This window comes from Temnothorax nylanderi, unplaced genomic scaffold (assembly GCF_030848795.1).
Source record: "Temnothorax nylanderi isolate EJ_2023f unplaced genomic scaffold, tnyl_v1.0 TNYL_tig0008_pilon, whole genome shotgun sequence".
Taxonomy (NCBI): Eukaryota; Metazoa; Arthropoda; class Insecta; order Hymenoptera; family Formicidae; genus Temnothorax; species Temnothorax nylanderi.
The window spans coordinates 1,159,887-1,176,947 of NW_027249070.1; the positions used below are offsets into that span (position 1 = coordinate 1,159,887).

Below are 17,061 nucleotides of genomic sequence, written 5' to 3' on the forward strand. Positions count from 1 at the left end.
TATAATAAAATTCTATAATGGAAATAAATTTTAAGTAAAGTAAGATATTAAACAAAGCTATCTGACAGTGAGAGATAAAACTGGCTCTTAGAGTATTAAATTCTAAATTTGATATCGACGCTCAGAGCAGCACTGTATAACGTTTCAAACAATGTAGGATAACACGTGTCATGACTGTCTGAAACAATAGAACGGATAAAGAGACAATAGTACTCGAATAGAACGAGCGGAAAAGAAATCGGAGAAACGTCCAAATGAACAGTTCTGGAGATGCTATCTCACATTATTTTGCTTTAAAAAGTCGATTTTTGTTGAAACTGAAGGACGCAACTGTATAACTCAATATTGTCGAGATGTAGAAATAAAATAAAGATTAATGCGGTTGATTTTGATATAATGAGAAATTTACTATAATAGACTATACTTGATAATTAAAGAAATATTAGAAAATTATCGATTTTTTTAGAATACAGCAATGTATTTTTATCTTTCAGTCGACGTCACATTCATCGTGGACATCATTATAAATTTTCGCACGACATTCGTCAACAGCAACGATGAAGTGGTCTCCCATCCTGGAAAGATAGCCGTCCATTACCTGAAGGGTTGGTTTATCATCGACCTGGTAGCTGCCATTCCCTTCGACCTCCTACTCGTCGGCTCGGACACTGACGAGGTAAGTTCCGTCGCACGCTTTGCATTACCTTAGGTTATTTTTCTTCCAAGTCGGATCTGGTGTTCAAGCGACCACATTTTATGCCAATGATACTAAAACTGTCGTTTATGAATTTTTTAAAGTTATAAAAATTCGTATTTTTTTTTATGGCTCGCGTTAATTAATGTATTTTTAGATATAAACGAAATAAAACAGAAACAACGGGGATAATTGTAAAAAGTAAGAAAGAGGTTCTTGCGAACGCCAGATCGCCAGACAGAATTTTCTAGAATGTCGGTGTTAGCTGGTAAATATGATTAGGATGACATGCCGAGCCTAAGTTACGTGCCCATAGATGTGACTTTACCGGACTGGTGCTTAGTTCGTTTCTCCCTATTTTCGACCATTTCTCTCGGTGTTGAATGATTTCGTTTTCCTTTGTCGAGAGTTAGTCGAGTCGTCGTGTTAATGTGCACACAATGTATACGTACGGGCGAGCGAGAGCCGCTCTAATGGCTTCTCGCTGTCTGGAACGATTTTACACAACGTTTAACGTGTGCTACACGTGCGTCGAGGATCAATCACACAACGAAGCCCGATTTTCCATTTCCACATCCAGATTCGCGTTTACGTCGAGTTAACAGACAGAATTATAGCTGAACGCACCAACAAGTAACTATACGATGTTCAGTGTCAGTTATGTCAATCACGAAGTTATGTATTACGCGAGGCGACATGTGTAACTTAACGGATATAGATGAACAATCCCTTTGTCTCGAGCTTGACTCGTACCTGTACGCACACGTATGCATACACTCTTCATAAATATGTAAGTAAATATATAGTCTGTCGCTGTAAAAATTTCTGCTCTGATTGTCAAAATATTAGACTATACATATATCAGGTTTTCGTCAAGATTCTCTTCTATTTTTTTTTATTCTATTCTCTCATGAGTTCTTTATGAGATTTCTCTCACGAGATCTTTATTTATCTTTCTCTCTTTCTCCTCCCTCGATTTGTGTGAACGATACCGGTGGCTAATAAAGATAATCTATGTAGGGAAAAAAAACGGATGAACATAAATAACTCTTCCTGTAATTAATTTAATTTATCGCGCTTCTGTAAGAGAAGCCAGAATATCATTTGCATCCCCAATCAACCAGTTTCCGTAGCGAAGTAATTAATGAAGTCATCCATCTCTCGGCAATTTGTTGAAAGTGAACCGAGTCTAGAATGCATACGAATTTTTTATTCCTATTTTAAGCGAACGCTCAATCTGAATTGATCTGGAAAATGAAATTATAAATCATCCTCATAATGTGAAGAGAATAAATTTTAACCTCAGTTTAACGTTTTCGTAGCTCGGCTTGGACAAGGACGAGGTTAGTTAACACATAATATACACAAGAGATCCTCACTGACGTGTCTTTTCTTTCATTATTACTTAATGAGGATTACAATCCACATCGTTTTTACACACCAAACGATTAAAATCACCACCGCAACCACGAGTTTTCTCTACTCTAACTTCTTCTTTCTCTCTCTCTCTCTCTCCCTTCCTCCCCCCTCCCCCTATCCCCTTTTCTTCTTTCTCTCGTGTACAAACCGCTTAAACACATATTACACATCTTAAATACTTTCAGCACCGTCTCTCTTGCAATATGAACCATCCCCTCTCGGCGATACCATCTCGACGACCAAGAGTCTTCACGCGACTCACCACACGTACCAAACACCTCATTCAATCATTGCAACCCCATCGTGCCGAGGAAGTTTGAATAAAGTTGATGGCAAATCGTCGTTGTTCGGGTGTCCTTCGATAAATTCTTACTTTCTTCAGTTTGCAAAGATACAATAAACTGTAATACGAGAAGGCAGAATTTTCATCAACTCTATTCTCACATGTACGATATACCAAATTACCAAAATGCATGCTTCTTTTTTCTTTTTTTTTTTTAATTAGGTATTGTATGAGATCATAACAATTCGCTTCAACCCGTTCGTGCAAGATTTAGAGTAAAGTTTATACCGTTTACAAAGCGCATTGCGGCTTGTACGTTTGCATCGTTGCGCGTCCTCGCAAAATCGGTTCGTTTGCGTGCTACAAGAATAATTATTAGAATTTGGATTTTACTACAGCTGGCAAGTGGACGTACATTTGCGCCAATGCAAATTTTCGAAATTTGCATAATATTGAACATAAAAGAATAAATTAATATTCAGTTATGTAAATTTGGACTTCTGATTTCTCACGTATTGGCACAGATGCGTGTTTAATTTTCAGTTGTAGCGAAAAATTTGAATTCTAACAATCGAAAATTTTTACTGCCGATAGTTCTCTTCAATGATTTATCGTATGTGATAAATGTAATTTATGTTATCAATATCTGGTGAGAATTACAGTTAGCTCTGTTATTTTTGTAATTAGATATTTTCTTACCAGATATCAAACTTCGAATCATATTTATATTGATCGCACGATTAAGAATTCTTCTTGCATCCAGCTTTGTCGAATTGATTTCTAGCAAGTAAATCAACTTTAGGCTCGTCTTATTCCCTCGAGTCTCGCGCGATTCGTTTTTTTTTTTTATAGTTGCAGGACGAATATGACTGCTTATGATTGCCTCGATCATATTTCGCAAAATTGTGCTTTTATCAGATCCACAGGCAAGCACTTGAGCATCACACGATATTTACACTTTCGTTAATTCATCAATCTTGAACCAGTATTCTTTTTATCACGATTTCACAAAATATCGATGGATTTCGAAAGATATAATCGAGAACGTTTTCAGAAGTGGGAAAATAAATCAAACCATTTGGGACTGAAATAAAATTCCATTAAATATGAATTGATCACACATACAGATATAAACACACACACACACACACATACACATGTGTATACACGCACAAACCGAACTGTATACGAGCAGATGTGTATCAATCATGAATAGTAACCAATATCAACATATAACGAGAACACTTCGATTGATAGTATCTCATCGCGATTTTATCAGTAACTGCGCGTACGCTTCAGCTATTTTTTTTCTCGATTCTGTTTCAATACTATGTTGGTCCTACCATTCTGTTCTCGAGCTTCTTTTGTATCTTTTTATTACGTCTCTGTTGCAAGCTATACAAAATCGTGATTGTACTTGATCTAAAAAACGAGAGGTTTCCTGACCGATGGACTTTTCCCGGTTTAACGTGTGTGTATGTGCGTATGTGTCCGTGTGGATGTTTCATTTTTGACAAAAATTTGCTTAACAAAATTTTACGTTCCATATTTGTGACGATTGAAAGAGCAAGCGAATAATGGAAGTTTGATATCTCTTTATGTAAGTATTCGTTTCTCGCGAAAGTCAACTTTCTTCATAAATTGATTTTCCTCCATTTCGAATTTTAATTAAAATTTTTATATTGGATTTTTCTATATAGATTTATGAACATACTTTCATATAACTGATTATCTTCTTCGTACACTTGCTCCTTCAATTGTTATATTGCAAATTGCCTAAGAACTCTTGTATATATGTGATGCGTGTTTTCTATCGCTTATGCGCTTTGTCTCTCTTGTAATAAACGTGCAATGAGTCGCGTGTATATCAAAAAACTTTACGACCGAAAAATAATATTTTTATTCGTCTCAAATTATTATATCGCCTTCAGAGTTTCGCTTCAAACGCACACGCAATATATGACATTGATTCGAATTGTTTCGATTGGAACACAACGCATGATAGTTGTAAAAATATCGAGCTCGATCTCTTTCTCTTTGAAAGCGTTCGATCGAATGTAGACTTGTACTTATTACTGTTTGCATGTTTAGAAGTGATTTTTTTTAACCGCGAATTTTTGAATTCTCGGCAGGTAAGAACAAAGAGGAAGCATGAACAGTCCATTCATGCCCAACAATTTCCTCGAAGCTGATATAATCGCAGATCATATCTTTATTTCGACGATTGTGCTTGTCAGTCAATTTGTATTATGTAATTGTATTATTCTTCATTCAAGTTAAATACGCTCAAGAGTGCTCGCACTACACTTTAATGTATTTTGTGAAAGTCATTTTGAATTTCTGTCTTTCTTAAAATTATGCAAATTTGAAAAGACGTAAGTGACTCGAATCAAAACTCGAGCTTACTTGCGACAGCTAATTCCGCAACAAGGAGGTCGTCACTTTGCTGTTTACTCGAAAGGCACCTCCATCGAATACGGTGCCTTAACGATGTCGAATTAATTCTCGCTGCAAATTATTGAAAGATCGGTCCTTGAACGCAGATTTAGATCGATGCTAAGGAGTGGCACGCCGCGAAGACGATGCTTTCAACTTTGGTATTTGAAATTCAACGAAATGTCGTGTGCATATTATATTGTGATATTCCGTCGAGTGACGTTCTCCGCTTCAGCGATTGATGTGCAACCAGAGTGACGACTTCCGGCGAGAGTGACACTTCCAACACGGAAATGGCCTTTACGTAGACGTCGGATGGTTTGATTTCAGATAAATGTCCGTTTATCAAGTTTAATGGAAATGACAGACCTGTCGCATACCTACCAGCAAATCTTTTTATATAAGAGTAACCATATCTTTAAAAACAAAAAAATTATTACTCGAGAATTCCCGAAATTTTTTATATTTATGCAAATACGTCCTGCTGCAAAGGCACGATTCATCTTTGCATGAGCAACTTCAGATTCACGAAACAATAAAAGACATCGATTATTTAAGTAGTAACAGACGGCGTTGAGTAAGGCCGATTTCTGTACAGCGAGATTAATGTTTCGCGGGCTCGCATATTCGAGAGATATAAAAAAAAATGATCAATCGTTTTCAGACGACGACCTTGATCGGACTTTTGAAGACGGCTCGTCTGCTGCGTCTTGTCAGGGTGGCCAGGAAGATCGACAGATACAGCGAATATGGCGCTGCCGTTTTGTTACTTTTAATGGCCACTTTTGCCCTTATTGCTCATTGGATGGCGTGTATATGGTGAGTGATACAGTCTATATATCTTTGGACATACTCAGAAATATAACGTCTTTAATTTGTATAATGCATTGAGTATTAATAAATCATATCATAACTATTTCTTCAACTGTTACTGCTTTAACCGAGTTGAAGATTTTTCCTTAAAGAAAATCCATCTTTTTCTTATTGCAAATGTTTAATCGGTTAAAGGTTTAAATCATATAACGATTGTTACGTAACATTTTGAGACATTGCTCTGAATGCAATAAATTACTCCGGTATTTCGCTCTTTTTAAAGGTACGCCATAGGAAACGCCGAGAGACCGACGCTGAAAAGCAAGGTTGGTTGGCTCGACATTTTAGCCAACGACACTCATCAGTTTTACTTTCACAATAACACCGGCGGGCCGAGCATAAAAGTAAGCCATCCGCGCGAATACCTCTCGAGTACGCTCTATTTGAAATCGCACTTAATGGCGATACGCGAACCCTTTTGCTCAACGTGTAACGCTGTAATTTTTCCAGAGTCGTTATATCACGGCGCTTTATTTCACCTTCAGCAGCCTCACGTCCGTAGGCTTCGGGAACGTAGCGCCCAATACCGACGCTGAGAAAATCTTTACAATAATCGTCATGCTGATCGGATGTGAGTCGATAAATAATGACGGATCTTATCGCGGCACACGCGTGTTTAGTCTTTTTATTAAAAATAGCAATGCTATCAGAAATATAATAACTACATAATAATTAAATTATAATAAAAGTAAATAAAATATAAATATAACGAATACTTTACTGACAAAAGTATTAGTAATATATCAGACACATTTTTGAATATTCTAGACATTCAGATATTAATAGCATCTTGAATAAACAATGGCGAAATTTGTGCCTGAAACCGCTAAAATATCTTAATCCCTCGGGTTCGCGGTTTGTTTCACGACACGATCAATTTTAGCCCTGATGTACGCCAGTATCTTCGGTAATGTATCGGCGATCATCCAGAGGCTATACAGCGGCACAGCCCGGTATCACACACAGATGCTCCGAGTCAGGGAATTCATAAGATTTCACCAGATCCCGAATCCGCTCCGCCAACGATTAGAGGAGTACTTTCAACACGCGTGGACCTATACGAACGGGATTGATATGAACAGTGTTCTGAAAGGGTTCCCCGAGTGCCTTCAGGCCGACATCTGTCTTCATCTCAATAGGAATCTTTTAAACAATTGCCGAGCCTTCGAGGGAGCCAGTCCAGGCTGTTTAAGGTACTTGCCCCCTAACTTGTTTCGAAAATCTGATTATTTTTAAACTCGTGCAAAACAATATTTTATTTTTATTACTTTTCATAAATAGAGATGTGATTATCTTTTACGCATAATAAGTTCATGATGACAAGAAAGCCCTCGTTTCTTTTTGCAAAACAGGGCATTATCCTTAAAGTTTAAGACCACGCACGCGCCTCCGGGTGATACTTTAGTCCATCGAGGGGACGTGCTGACTTCCCTGTATTTTATATCCCGCGGGAGTATCGAGATCCTGAAGGACGATATCGTAATGGCTATTTTGGGCAAGGACGACATATTTGGCGAGAATCCGTGCATTTATCCGACGGTTGGAAAATCGTCTTGTAACGTTCGCGCCCTTACGTATTGCGACCTTCACAAAATCCACCGGGACGACCTGCTCGACGTCTTGGCACTTTATCCGGAATTCTACAACCACTTCAGCCAGAATCTTGAGATCACTTTTAACATGCGAGATGTGAGTGCTATTTCCGGCTTTCTTTACGCGCAATTTTACGATTTAATATAATTCCGTTCTCTCCCTTGTTCCACATTTTATTATTACTTATGATGAAATTTATAAAGGAACATTTTTATATTTGCATTACATTTTATAATTTTGAAATTTTCATTGTTATTATATTTTTGCTCTATGATTATCACTTAAACTAACTGCGTGTAGCAATTTACATGCTCATCGAATTGATATACGATCCGACTCGCGAGTAACCGCCGTTTCATCTTTAGGAGGAACAGGCTGGGGTCGATCCAATATCAGCAAGGTTTCCTGTCAGTACTCCAACCGACGTCGACGTCGACGCTAGGAGGTTTGCTTTCCGTCCACCAAGATACCGTCGAGGACCCGGTGGTCCTGGCACAAATCTTATTCCTACAGGTCGACAAGACTCCTTGCAAGACGACCAGGATGACTAGTAAGATTATCTCTTCTCATTGTATCAATTTTCTCAATCTATCATTAAAAGAAAGATCAATGTTTGACTAATAAGATTATTGTAATAAACATTTTATAGATATTAGAGAAAACATGAAAGCACAGCGTATTATGTTTGCTGAAGATGATAGATTGATCGATCAGCTTCTTTTTTTATCTGTTGCAGTGACAAAGGTAGCGGTCATGGTATCTTAGAGTTCAGCACGGATAAGGCTGGTCAAGACGTGACACCATTGAATCTGGAATTCGATGAGCCCAAACAGAGAAGCTCGACCTTGAACTCGATAACTGGTGAGCGGTTATTATTTCTTTCGTTCGGCCTCCTCACTTCGGGGAAACAATGTTCCAGTTTTTCTCATGTTTGCTCTTAATATTCTGTTTGAGGAATGTTACTCATTGCACGACGATATAAATCCTCTATACAGCAGGGTACTTCTTTTTAATACGTTTAATTCAAGATACGTTTAATTCAGTTCGGATGTTTTCGATCTTTGTTCAATAACTAATAGCAAGATTCCTTGTATAAAGATTGACTGCGCTTGCATTGACGTCTCGCACTTAGCGCTAAATATATCCGTAAATCCAAACTTTAACGCTAAATCCATTTGATTAAAAATTTTATTTAGGATTTAATAAGAAAATTTTAATGATTAGAAATAGAAAGAAGATTAGAAAGAAAGAAAAAAATGATTAGAAATTTATATAATCACATTTGGCGCTAAATGCGCAACGTAATTTTTTAGAATCAACTACTTAGATCCGCTTACAATTTGTAACAATGTTAAAAGCGTTTTATCTTAAATCTTAAGCTTCCTAAAATGTATTTTGCCTTCAGTTTGGTGTAGCTCGTGTATCAATTATTTCGATTTATTTAGCGTTATTACGGCAGTTTTCCTCTTCTATCCCGTTTAGCTCTTTCTCTCTTTTCTTTCTCTCCTCCTCTAAGCGTATTGCTTTTTGTTTGAGTCCCAAGTTCGATAACACCTTGAAACCTGGTTGTTCAGGCATGCTAACCCATCTCAAGCGCAGCATACCGGATCTACGTCAACACAAGATTCACCTGCAGCCGCTTACCAGTCACGATTACCTCGCGAAACAAAGTAAGTACCCCGTATATTCCGAACACCCCGAAATAGATTGGCCCGACCTCGTTGCACCTAAAAATCATCCCTGACCTGCCGAATTTTGCACCGCTCGCCAGAACCCTGAAGACGTACGACTGTCGTTTCATCTAGATTCTTAATCGCGACGCACGCCGTAGTAGAGAATATCTCGCAGCGCGATTGCATCTATATGCAATATATATAAGTAGCACTCAATTTATATATTCCTCCCGTACTCGTGGTACTCACCGGTGGCGTTTAAAACCTAGTGACCACGCCGCTGACGAAAGCAGCGCGCCGGAGTTCCGCCGCTGGCGAGAGTTGCCTCAGTCAAAACGTCGTTCATCCCACTTCGACAACGTCGAGCCACTACACCACACCATCGCCCCCGCAGCATCCTCATTCCCATGGTAGGGGCCTCATTTCTCTTAATCTTAGTAGTTTCCGCGACTTCCGTCATTTTTCGCTTTCGTTTCACTCACGTCGATATAAAATTCCGTCACCTGTACTATCATCGTATATCCATCATCAAAAATCGCCTAACGTAATCACGCTGATTTCGACGAGATGCGACGTGAACTGTGTTCGAATTTTGATCGCGATCGAGATCGAATTGCCGCGAGATGAAGACGTTTGCCCTTCCAGGCGACTTTCAGAGTGGCCCGGGTCGGCCCGTGGAGGAGATTAATGCCAGGATCGATCAGCTGTCGCGGCAAGTGTCCTCGTTGGAGCACTCGATGGCCAACGACATCAGATTGATCCTGAGCTTGCTCCAGCAGACGCTCAATTCATCGAAGGAGAGCTCCAGCATCGAGATGATGCCGGGAACCGCGCCAACCGGCACGAGGCAGAGCAGCCGTGCGCCCGCGTTGGTCCAGAGATCGGCGAGCGAGCCGCAGCCGCCGACGGCACCGGCGGGCAACGGAAACGGGAAGATTCAACCCAGCACGTCGCACGGTTTGTTCAGGTAAGAACGGAACGAAAATAAACGAGATTCCGCGCGTTAAATTTCCAGCGGTTCTAATTAGTCGGATCGCGTACCTCTCTCGCGCGTCGAGACTTAACGTTAGATCCAGTTTCGCGTGCGAAACTGTTTTGCGTACCAGCAATGCTCGTTCGGATGCGGTAGAGAGGGTTTGCGATTTTCCACGACGCCGTAGACTCCGAAACTGAAACTTGAATCGCAAGAAGTAATCGATATTTTGTTATTCTTGAAAAGCCTTCTTTCGAAATCCCTGGATCAGTTGCATTTGATTTCGGCGTCTTTTATTTTGGAAAAGTTGGACAAGTTCCGAAGGTGATCACCATCACGTATTCTTCTTTGAACTCTTTGCGAGCAGTGTCACGAAGATCGAGTCCAAGCGAACGGCACGTGGCGTTAACATATCCATCACGAAGATTCTAAATTTTCCCTTTGATCATAAGCATAATCATAATCTGCCTAAAAATCATAATTGGATCGCGTTAATAATAACTGCAATTTTGTATAAAGCAATTAGTTTAAAACAGAGGCGATGTGCCACTACTCTGGAATTTTACAGCCTTTAGAACCGTAGTATCGTACTTTTGGTACTCTTTTTCTGTAGATTATCATCTCTAACGTCGCACGCCTCGAAAGCTTTGACACTTGCAAATCACGTAGTCCATCCAGTATTTAGAAAGAGTATATCTAGAAATGCAAGAAAAGTAAGAAGCATTGCGTTAAGATAAAAGTAATCTTTCATTAGAAGATATTCTCTCTAATTTGCACGTACTTCTTTCTTTCTTCTGTTTCGCTGATAAATAATTTTCTTCACATGTCTAATTAGCCTCCAATTAACTCGACTAGTCTTTACTTCCGAATCTATTGAAGAAAATTCCTTGTTCTTTGCAGTTTCGCCAATCTCAGTTGATTTTAATCTTGATTGATTCTTTTATCTTTCTTGGAGTTCAATCAATCGAACTCTGATTGAAGTTGACTGACGTTGATGGAACCGATTTCTTGGTAAGGTAAATCATCCTTCATGCACGTTTAGATAGATCATTCTCATCGTCGTTTTTTATTCGTAATCTTGATCGATTATAGCCGACGCGAATGGTCGATGTCGGTCCCATTGCGCGGCCGGTAGTCCCAAGCGCGCGGGGCCCGTGACACTGCTCGGGATTAAACTTTAGAGGATTAGAGGCCTGTGTTGTCGAATATCCCACTGTACATAATCACGTACGCTTCAAGTATATATCTCGCTCGGCTATCTTTAGCGATTTTCTTATGAAAAAAAAAAGCTGAACATTCGCGCGTCGATTCGCTGATACGAGCTTCGTTCCCCTCTGCAACAGACCCCCCATGAGGGAGCCTACCTCCACGTCGTCGGGAACGTCGCGGTTGACCGTCGCGTCGGATACGTCCGCGCTCGCAACGGCGTTGCAGACGGCGCTAAACGGCCGGACCGGGCCCACGAGGTCGCAAAGTCAACCGGTCGACCTGGCAGTGCCGACTAGCACACAGCAGCAAGTCCATCAGGGTCACGCCTGGCATAGCCAACCCGCTGCTTTCAGGAGGGGCGAATACCGGACTGGGTAGGTAGTTTGATAAAGACATTATAGAGATTCTTAATGCGAAAACCTGGACGATTTTAATCTATCATGTATATCGGAGATTAGACAGCAAAACTACGTTGGCAGTGGCGCGTGTCCGCTATTTCAAATTAACGACTCGGTCTCGTCGCTTGTTCCAACTTTGTTTTAAAATCATGGGCCGAAAAAGTATGCCACTGCTGACGTCGGCTGCTAAACGTGGACGCCGATTCTCGATCTCTCGTCCCGTCCACGTTTAGTGGCCGCGCTCAATCCCGAACAGGATGCCGCTATCACGCCGTTAACAAAAGCGTGCCTTGCGCTAGATACAGCTCGTTCAATAAGCGATCGGAGCCGGAGGGTGAAGATCCCTGGAGCTGCGTGGTGCCAGAGGATCGAGGAGGCGCCCAACGTCCACGTAGCGGGGACTCGCGTAAGGACTCGTCGAATCATCGCGGCGGCAACGGTACGGAATCTACATCGGGACAGCAGGGTCGGTCGGAGAGCAGACATGAGGGTGGTACCAGGGGACAGGCGAGCGGACCTCGGCAACAAGACTCCTCGAGACAGACCAGCGAGGACACGATGTGGGAGTTCACGATAAACGAAGCACCGATCGCGAGGCTCGAATCGCTGGACGAGCTCGATCAGGATCACGGTAGTTAAGGGAAAACACGCACGAGGGAGGTCGTCCTATATTAGTTAGGAGCCATGACATCGCCGTGAGGATCAGCTTGTCCCGATCGACAAAACGTGGAAAGCTGCGACGCGCGAGAGAGACGGGAGAGTGCGACCGAGACTGTTCGATCCCTCCGTAGAAAATCTTATTCTTAATCCGATCGCTATCGGAGCCAAGACTCGAAGTCAAATCTCGCAGCCGAATTACAAGGAATGTAACACGATATTCATAGGACAACTTAGGAGCGCGTACTATTGAAGGAAGCATCGAGGTCCAAAAACGTCAATCTGGTGTAATCAATGTAATCTTGCTAATAACCCATTTATTGAGATTGAAAGAATTAAGGAGCGACACGGTGAGTTGAGTCATAATAAAAGCATACATCAAAATAATTTTTTAAACTATTTATCCGAATTACGAAGAAAAAATGTCAAATACTTGTATTAATAATTTTGGAAATACGAGTTTACGAGGACAATCTAACAAAAAAATTCCGTATAGTTATATGATTAAATATCAACTCGAAAAAATTGGGCATTTTTTTGAAAACTAAATAAAATATGTTTCCTCCAATCGCACATGCTCTGAAAGGCAAACTTATTCTGCTAATTCGGATTAAACAAGTGCTTGTTAAAAATCGCCATGCGATTTAGGCTCTTCAAATGTTCGGCTTCGGATCGAACGCTCGTCTCTTTCGAATTCCCGACATTGCGGTTCAAACAATCTGACATTCGTTCCTTCAGATCGATTTTTTACGCGTCGAAGAGCAGCAAACACGGAAGAAGTATACCGTATCTCGCCAATTAGACGCCAATTATTTTACTCACCGGATCGCAAATAATTATTTATATATATTTACATGTTAAGAGAGACACCTTATGCGCTGTATATCATAAGAGGGACATGATAAAAACAAAAGAAGCGCATTGAAAGTACACAATACGTCGCGCAATAAAATTACAGAAATTTTAATGGACGATGGTCGCGAAAAATCGAGGACAAAATCACGAATAGAATATCTGAGTTGGGGAGAGGGAGTTGCCAAAGAATATTCTTACGGCAAATGACATTATAAGAGTGTTAAGAAAAACATTCGTTTTTGTTGATTTATCGTACGAATATTTGGGCAATCTTTGATTCGCGATTCCCCGCTGGCATCTCGGCGTTAAGTGAGATGGAAATGCGAGATTTTACGATTGATTTGTTCACTACAGAGTTTTTTACTTTAAGAACTTCTCGAGCGTGGACAATTTCGATTTTTGTCGGATTAATTAAGACGACTGTGAAAGCATCTTCTTTTTTATTCTTGCTTATAGACGACGTTAGATCACAGTATTAAGGTAACGGTACTTACAAAAGAAATTTCGCGCTATTATCACGTAGCAATCTAAACAGGAACATGAAGAAAGCGATTTTTCTCGGTTCAGCCACCGTATAAAGTAGTCATGTCCTTTATACAGACAGAATGCAACAGCGAAAGTGTGTCGCGCTGGCGACATTAGACAATTATCAAAGTTCGTATTCTTATGATTGTTATGATTGTAATTATTATTATTACTATTATTAGTATTATTAGTACTCTTATTATGATTATTATTGTTATTGTTATCATCATTACTATCGTATAACAATGGGAGAAACGCAAGCGCGACGAGAAGGAAACGAAGAAAATAACACCGACGACATAATGCCTACGCAATAATATATACTTCTACATATATATACATATACAGAAAAAAGATAGATGTATATATATTCTATAAATTTTTTACGAAGCATTTCAAGTCGCTACTGCTCCTAAACGCGTATAAACGTTGATCTCTCTTTCTCTCTTTTCGTTTCTCCGCGACGTTTCTATTTCCGCCATTAGTGTCGCGAATCGATTAAGAAGGCTGGAAAACAGTGATCGACTACCCTGAAAAGCTTACTCCGGCCACACGAGACTTTACATTGGATTTTTACATTACATACTCGATAGGAAGGAAAAGGAGGAGAGAGAGAGAGAGGGAGAGAGGATTCGAATTCACGGGAATGGCGCTTCGAGATATCATTCATGGATCACTGATCGCTGATGTATTCGTTCTTTGCTCAGTATTCTAGGCTGTAACCGATACCGAATACTTTCGATGTAACGATTAAACACACACGATTTGTAGTTAATTCTCTGCGACGAAACGATAGTGCAGCGGCGCAGCGCTGATACGGGGAAATCGCAGCTTTTCAATTTTGCAGGTAGCGCGGTTTTTTGATCGTTAAATTATCAGTAGTACACACATACACATACAACGCAGCACACGTGGATTCTCGCACTTAGGTACACGGCAGGTGTTGTGCGTACGGTTAGACGATTCTTTTTAGAAAAAAGGAAGAGAGCCCGGCGTGGTCCCGGCCGAGGGCGGCCACGTTCGCCGCGCAAATCTCGTCTCGAATCACTGATATGTGTACTGTGTGACGAAAATACATATCGCCGCCTGGCCTTTCGTCGCCGGCCATATCTCCTCGGAGTTTCGCATTAAAAGAAATTATTCTTAACGTATGTGTGGGCTGGTTCCTCGAATACTTGACGCGCAGTCTTCAGAAAGATATATTGTTCCTTGACTGGTGTGGCATTCTTTTCTCTGGTTTTTTTTCCACTATCAATTGCCGAATGCCGTTGCTAATACCGAAGGGTTTTTACTTATTTATTATACTAGTTGTAGCAATAAATATCCACAGTTTGCCTTGTTTTTTAACTTCAAATGTAAACTGGGACTGTATTAAGTATTCCTGCTGTGCCATTTAAGGATTATCTACTTTTGGCGTTGGTTTAAGTAACTAAATATGGTCACTATTTTTATAGTCGGATAAAAGATGTGCGTAGAAGCAATGTTCGTAATTTTATCTTATTCAGATGTTAAATAATGATACTAAATAATTACGGCAAATCAAGAAAATATTCTTCGTGCATTTTGTTTACGTTTGCTCAAGTTTACGTCTCTCATTCTAACGTATAGGATTATATAGGAAAGATATTGAAGTTTTTTTCTTATTTTTTTAACAAGATGTTTTCGAAAATTAGTATAGTATTGAGGACATGCAAAAGAACTTTATATAAATTTTCTTTGAATATATATAATCTGGAAATAACGTGAGAATGAGAGAACGAAGCTCGTGTGAAAAACTGAAAAACTACGGCTGGCCAAATGTGGCCGCCCTCAATCGCGTAGACAGACGCAGCTGGCGAAGACACTGAGCATACGCGCAAAACGGGAAGGATACGTGATCAAGTTATCTCCCTTGCGCCGAAATTGCGAGTCGCACTCGGGCGACACCGATTGCATCGCGAATTTTATGACAACGACGACTCCGACTTCCCTCGCGAGCAAGCGGTTTACGAGTAGACGCTACATTTAAAAGGTATTTTAAACACGTTACATTTTTCGCGGGAAAAAACGTATGTAGCATTTTATACATAGTGTCTGTGCCCAATTATAAATTCATGCTGTGCAAGACAAGTCCGTCGCTCTTTCAATCCCGAAGCAGGAGGCCAGCGAGAGAGGACGTTCCGAGGGAAATGGATCACGATTAAAAAGTCGCCATAGTAGAACTCTCTCTTTCTCGAGGTTCCACGGGGAAAATTAACGTCCTGGAAATATCATGGATGTCTTGAGAAATATCCCGCTTTCGTTATTAATATTCTGGTAGCTATATAGATAGAAAGAGAAGCTAAAGAGAGCCCGTTGAAATTATTTTGACACCTCGACGAAAGCAAACGCGTCGCCGTTTTCGCATGCCGCTAGTTTTTCCAACGCGACAAATAGTGGACGAATGACGAATGCAATCCAAGAGTTCGGTTCTAATTATGTCGACTTCTTAACCACGTCACTATACCAAACGCGATAATTGGTACGATCCGTTCGCGCGTCTGTGTGTCCCTTTCTACAATTCCGAGGAGCGCAATATCGCGGAGAGTTTCGGCAATCTCGAAATTGTTTAAAAGAGGATACTGAGCACAAGTCCATCGTCGAGAAAGGATCGCCCGAGATCCTTCCATCGGAGCTTCGCGACTTCTTCGCCTGGCGCATACTTTCGTCCTTCGTCTTTCAACTATTGAGTGGCTTACGCACGAGTAATATGTATCATCGAGTACCTTGATCCCTCAGATTTTCAATCTCTATCGCCTGCTCGCCGATGAAAATAAAATCCTGCGATCTCTCATCGAAGCCGCCTCTCGCTTTTTCTCTACCGCGATTGGGGTTGGTTTGGTCATTCGCGTGTGTGGATATAATTCTGAATTTTTCAATTCCAGAGTCGAGACACATTTCCCATGCGAAAAATGGGAGTTTAATGAAATTCGAAGTTGATTTCGTATCGAGAGCTGAATCGAGGCGAAATTGGATCCGAGTTTCAACAATGTTTTCTCGCGCGATCGCGAAAAAAACGTCGGAAATTTGCGTGCAAAATTGAAGAGACGCGGAGTGCGAGAAAAGCGGACGGAAGAAAAAAAGTCCCAATCGCGGTAGACGAATCTAATTACGCGTTCTTTATCCAGATTCAGCGATTTAAGAGATTGTTCTGTATATAATATATGATATAATCTTGGATTGTACGATTGTACGTCGAGCGCACTGATTTGTAACACTTGTAACATGGAGATTAGTTCGAAAGTGAATGCGACAAAGGAGAGACTTTTTGCACCGCCCCCGCCCCGCTCCTGCCCTCCAGCTAACATCCCCGATCGCAGGGCGAGATGGTCCTGAGAGCATCAACATCTCCCCGATCCGCCCTCCCAAGGGCGGGACAGCTCAAGTAGCTGATCTTCAGTAGGAAATCAAAATTAATTTATCATCATTTTAATTTTATTCATTTTGTATTCTCT

At 40.6% G+C, this 17,061-nt stretch overlaps 1 protein-coding gene across 11 annotated transcripts in view; it reads left to right on the forward strand.

The window, feature by feature from the left end:
* Window positions 1-16,854, forward strand: part of Sei (potassium voltage-gated channel seizure) — a 98,925-nt gene extending 82,071 nt beyond the window's left edge. For 4 of the 11 annotated variants that reach the window (XM_071722956.1, XM_071722901.1, XM_071722907.1 and 1 more), the window contains 14 exons: window positions 495-676; window positions 2,017-2,037; window positions 5,497-5,651; window positions 5,929-6,049; window positions 6,156-6,276; window positions 6,589-6,898; window positions 7,058-7,394; window positions 7,664-7,848; window positions 8,035-8,159; window positions 8,873-8,968; window positions 9,241-9,381; window positions 9,617-9,938; window positions 11,288-11,527; window positions 11,836-16,854. In XM_071722956.1, coding sequence (XP_071579057.1) covers window positions 495-676; window positions 2,017-2,037; window positions 5,497-5,651; window positions 5,929-6,049; window positions 6,156-6,276; window positions 6,589-6,898; window positions 7,058-7,394; window positions 7,664-7,848; window positions 8,035-8,159; window positions 8,873-8,968; window positions 9,241-9,381; window positions 9,617-9,938; window positions 11,288-11,527; window positions 11,836-12,190 — 2,711 coding nt within the window. In that variant the 3' untranslated portion in view covers window positions 12,191-16,854. The remainder of the gene's footprint in view (window positions 1-494; window positions 677-2,016; window positions 2,038-5,496; window positions 5,652-5,928; window positions 6,050-6,155; window positions 6,277-6,588; window positions 6,899-7,057; window positions 7,395-7,663; window positions 7,849-8,034; window positions 8,160-8,872; window positions 8,969-9,240; window positions 9,382-9,616; window positions 9,939-11,287; window positions 11,528-11,835) is intronic. The other 7 variants (XM_071722913.1, XM_071722929.1, XM_071722953.1 and 4 more) reach the window with 7 other exon arrangements.
* Window positions 16,855-17,061: the final 207 nt, after the last annotated feature.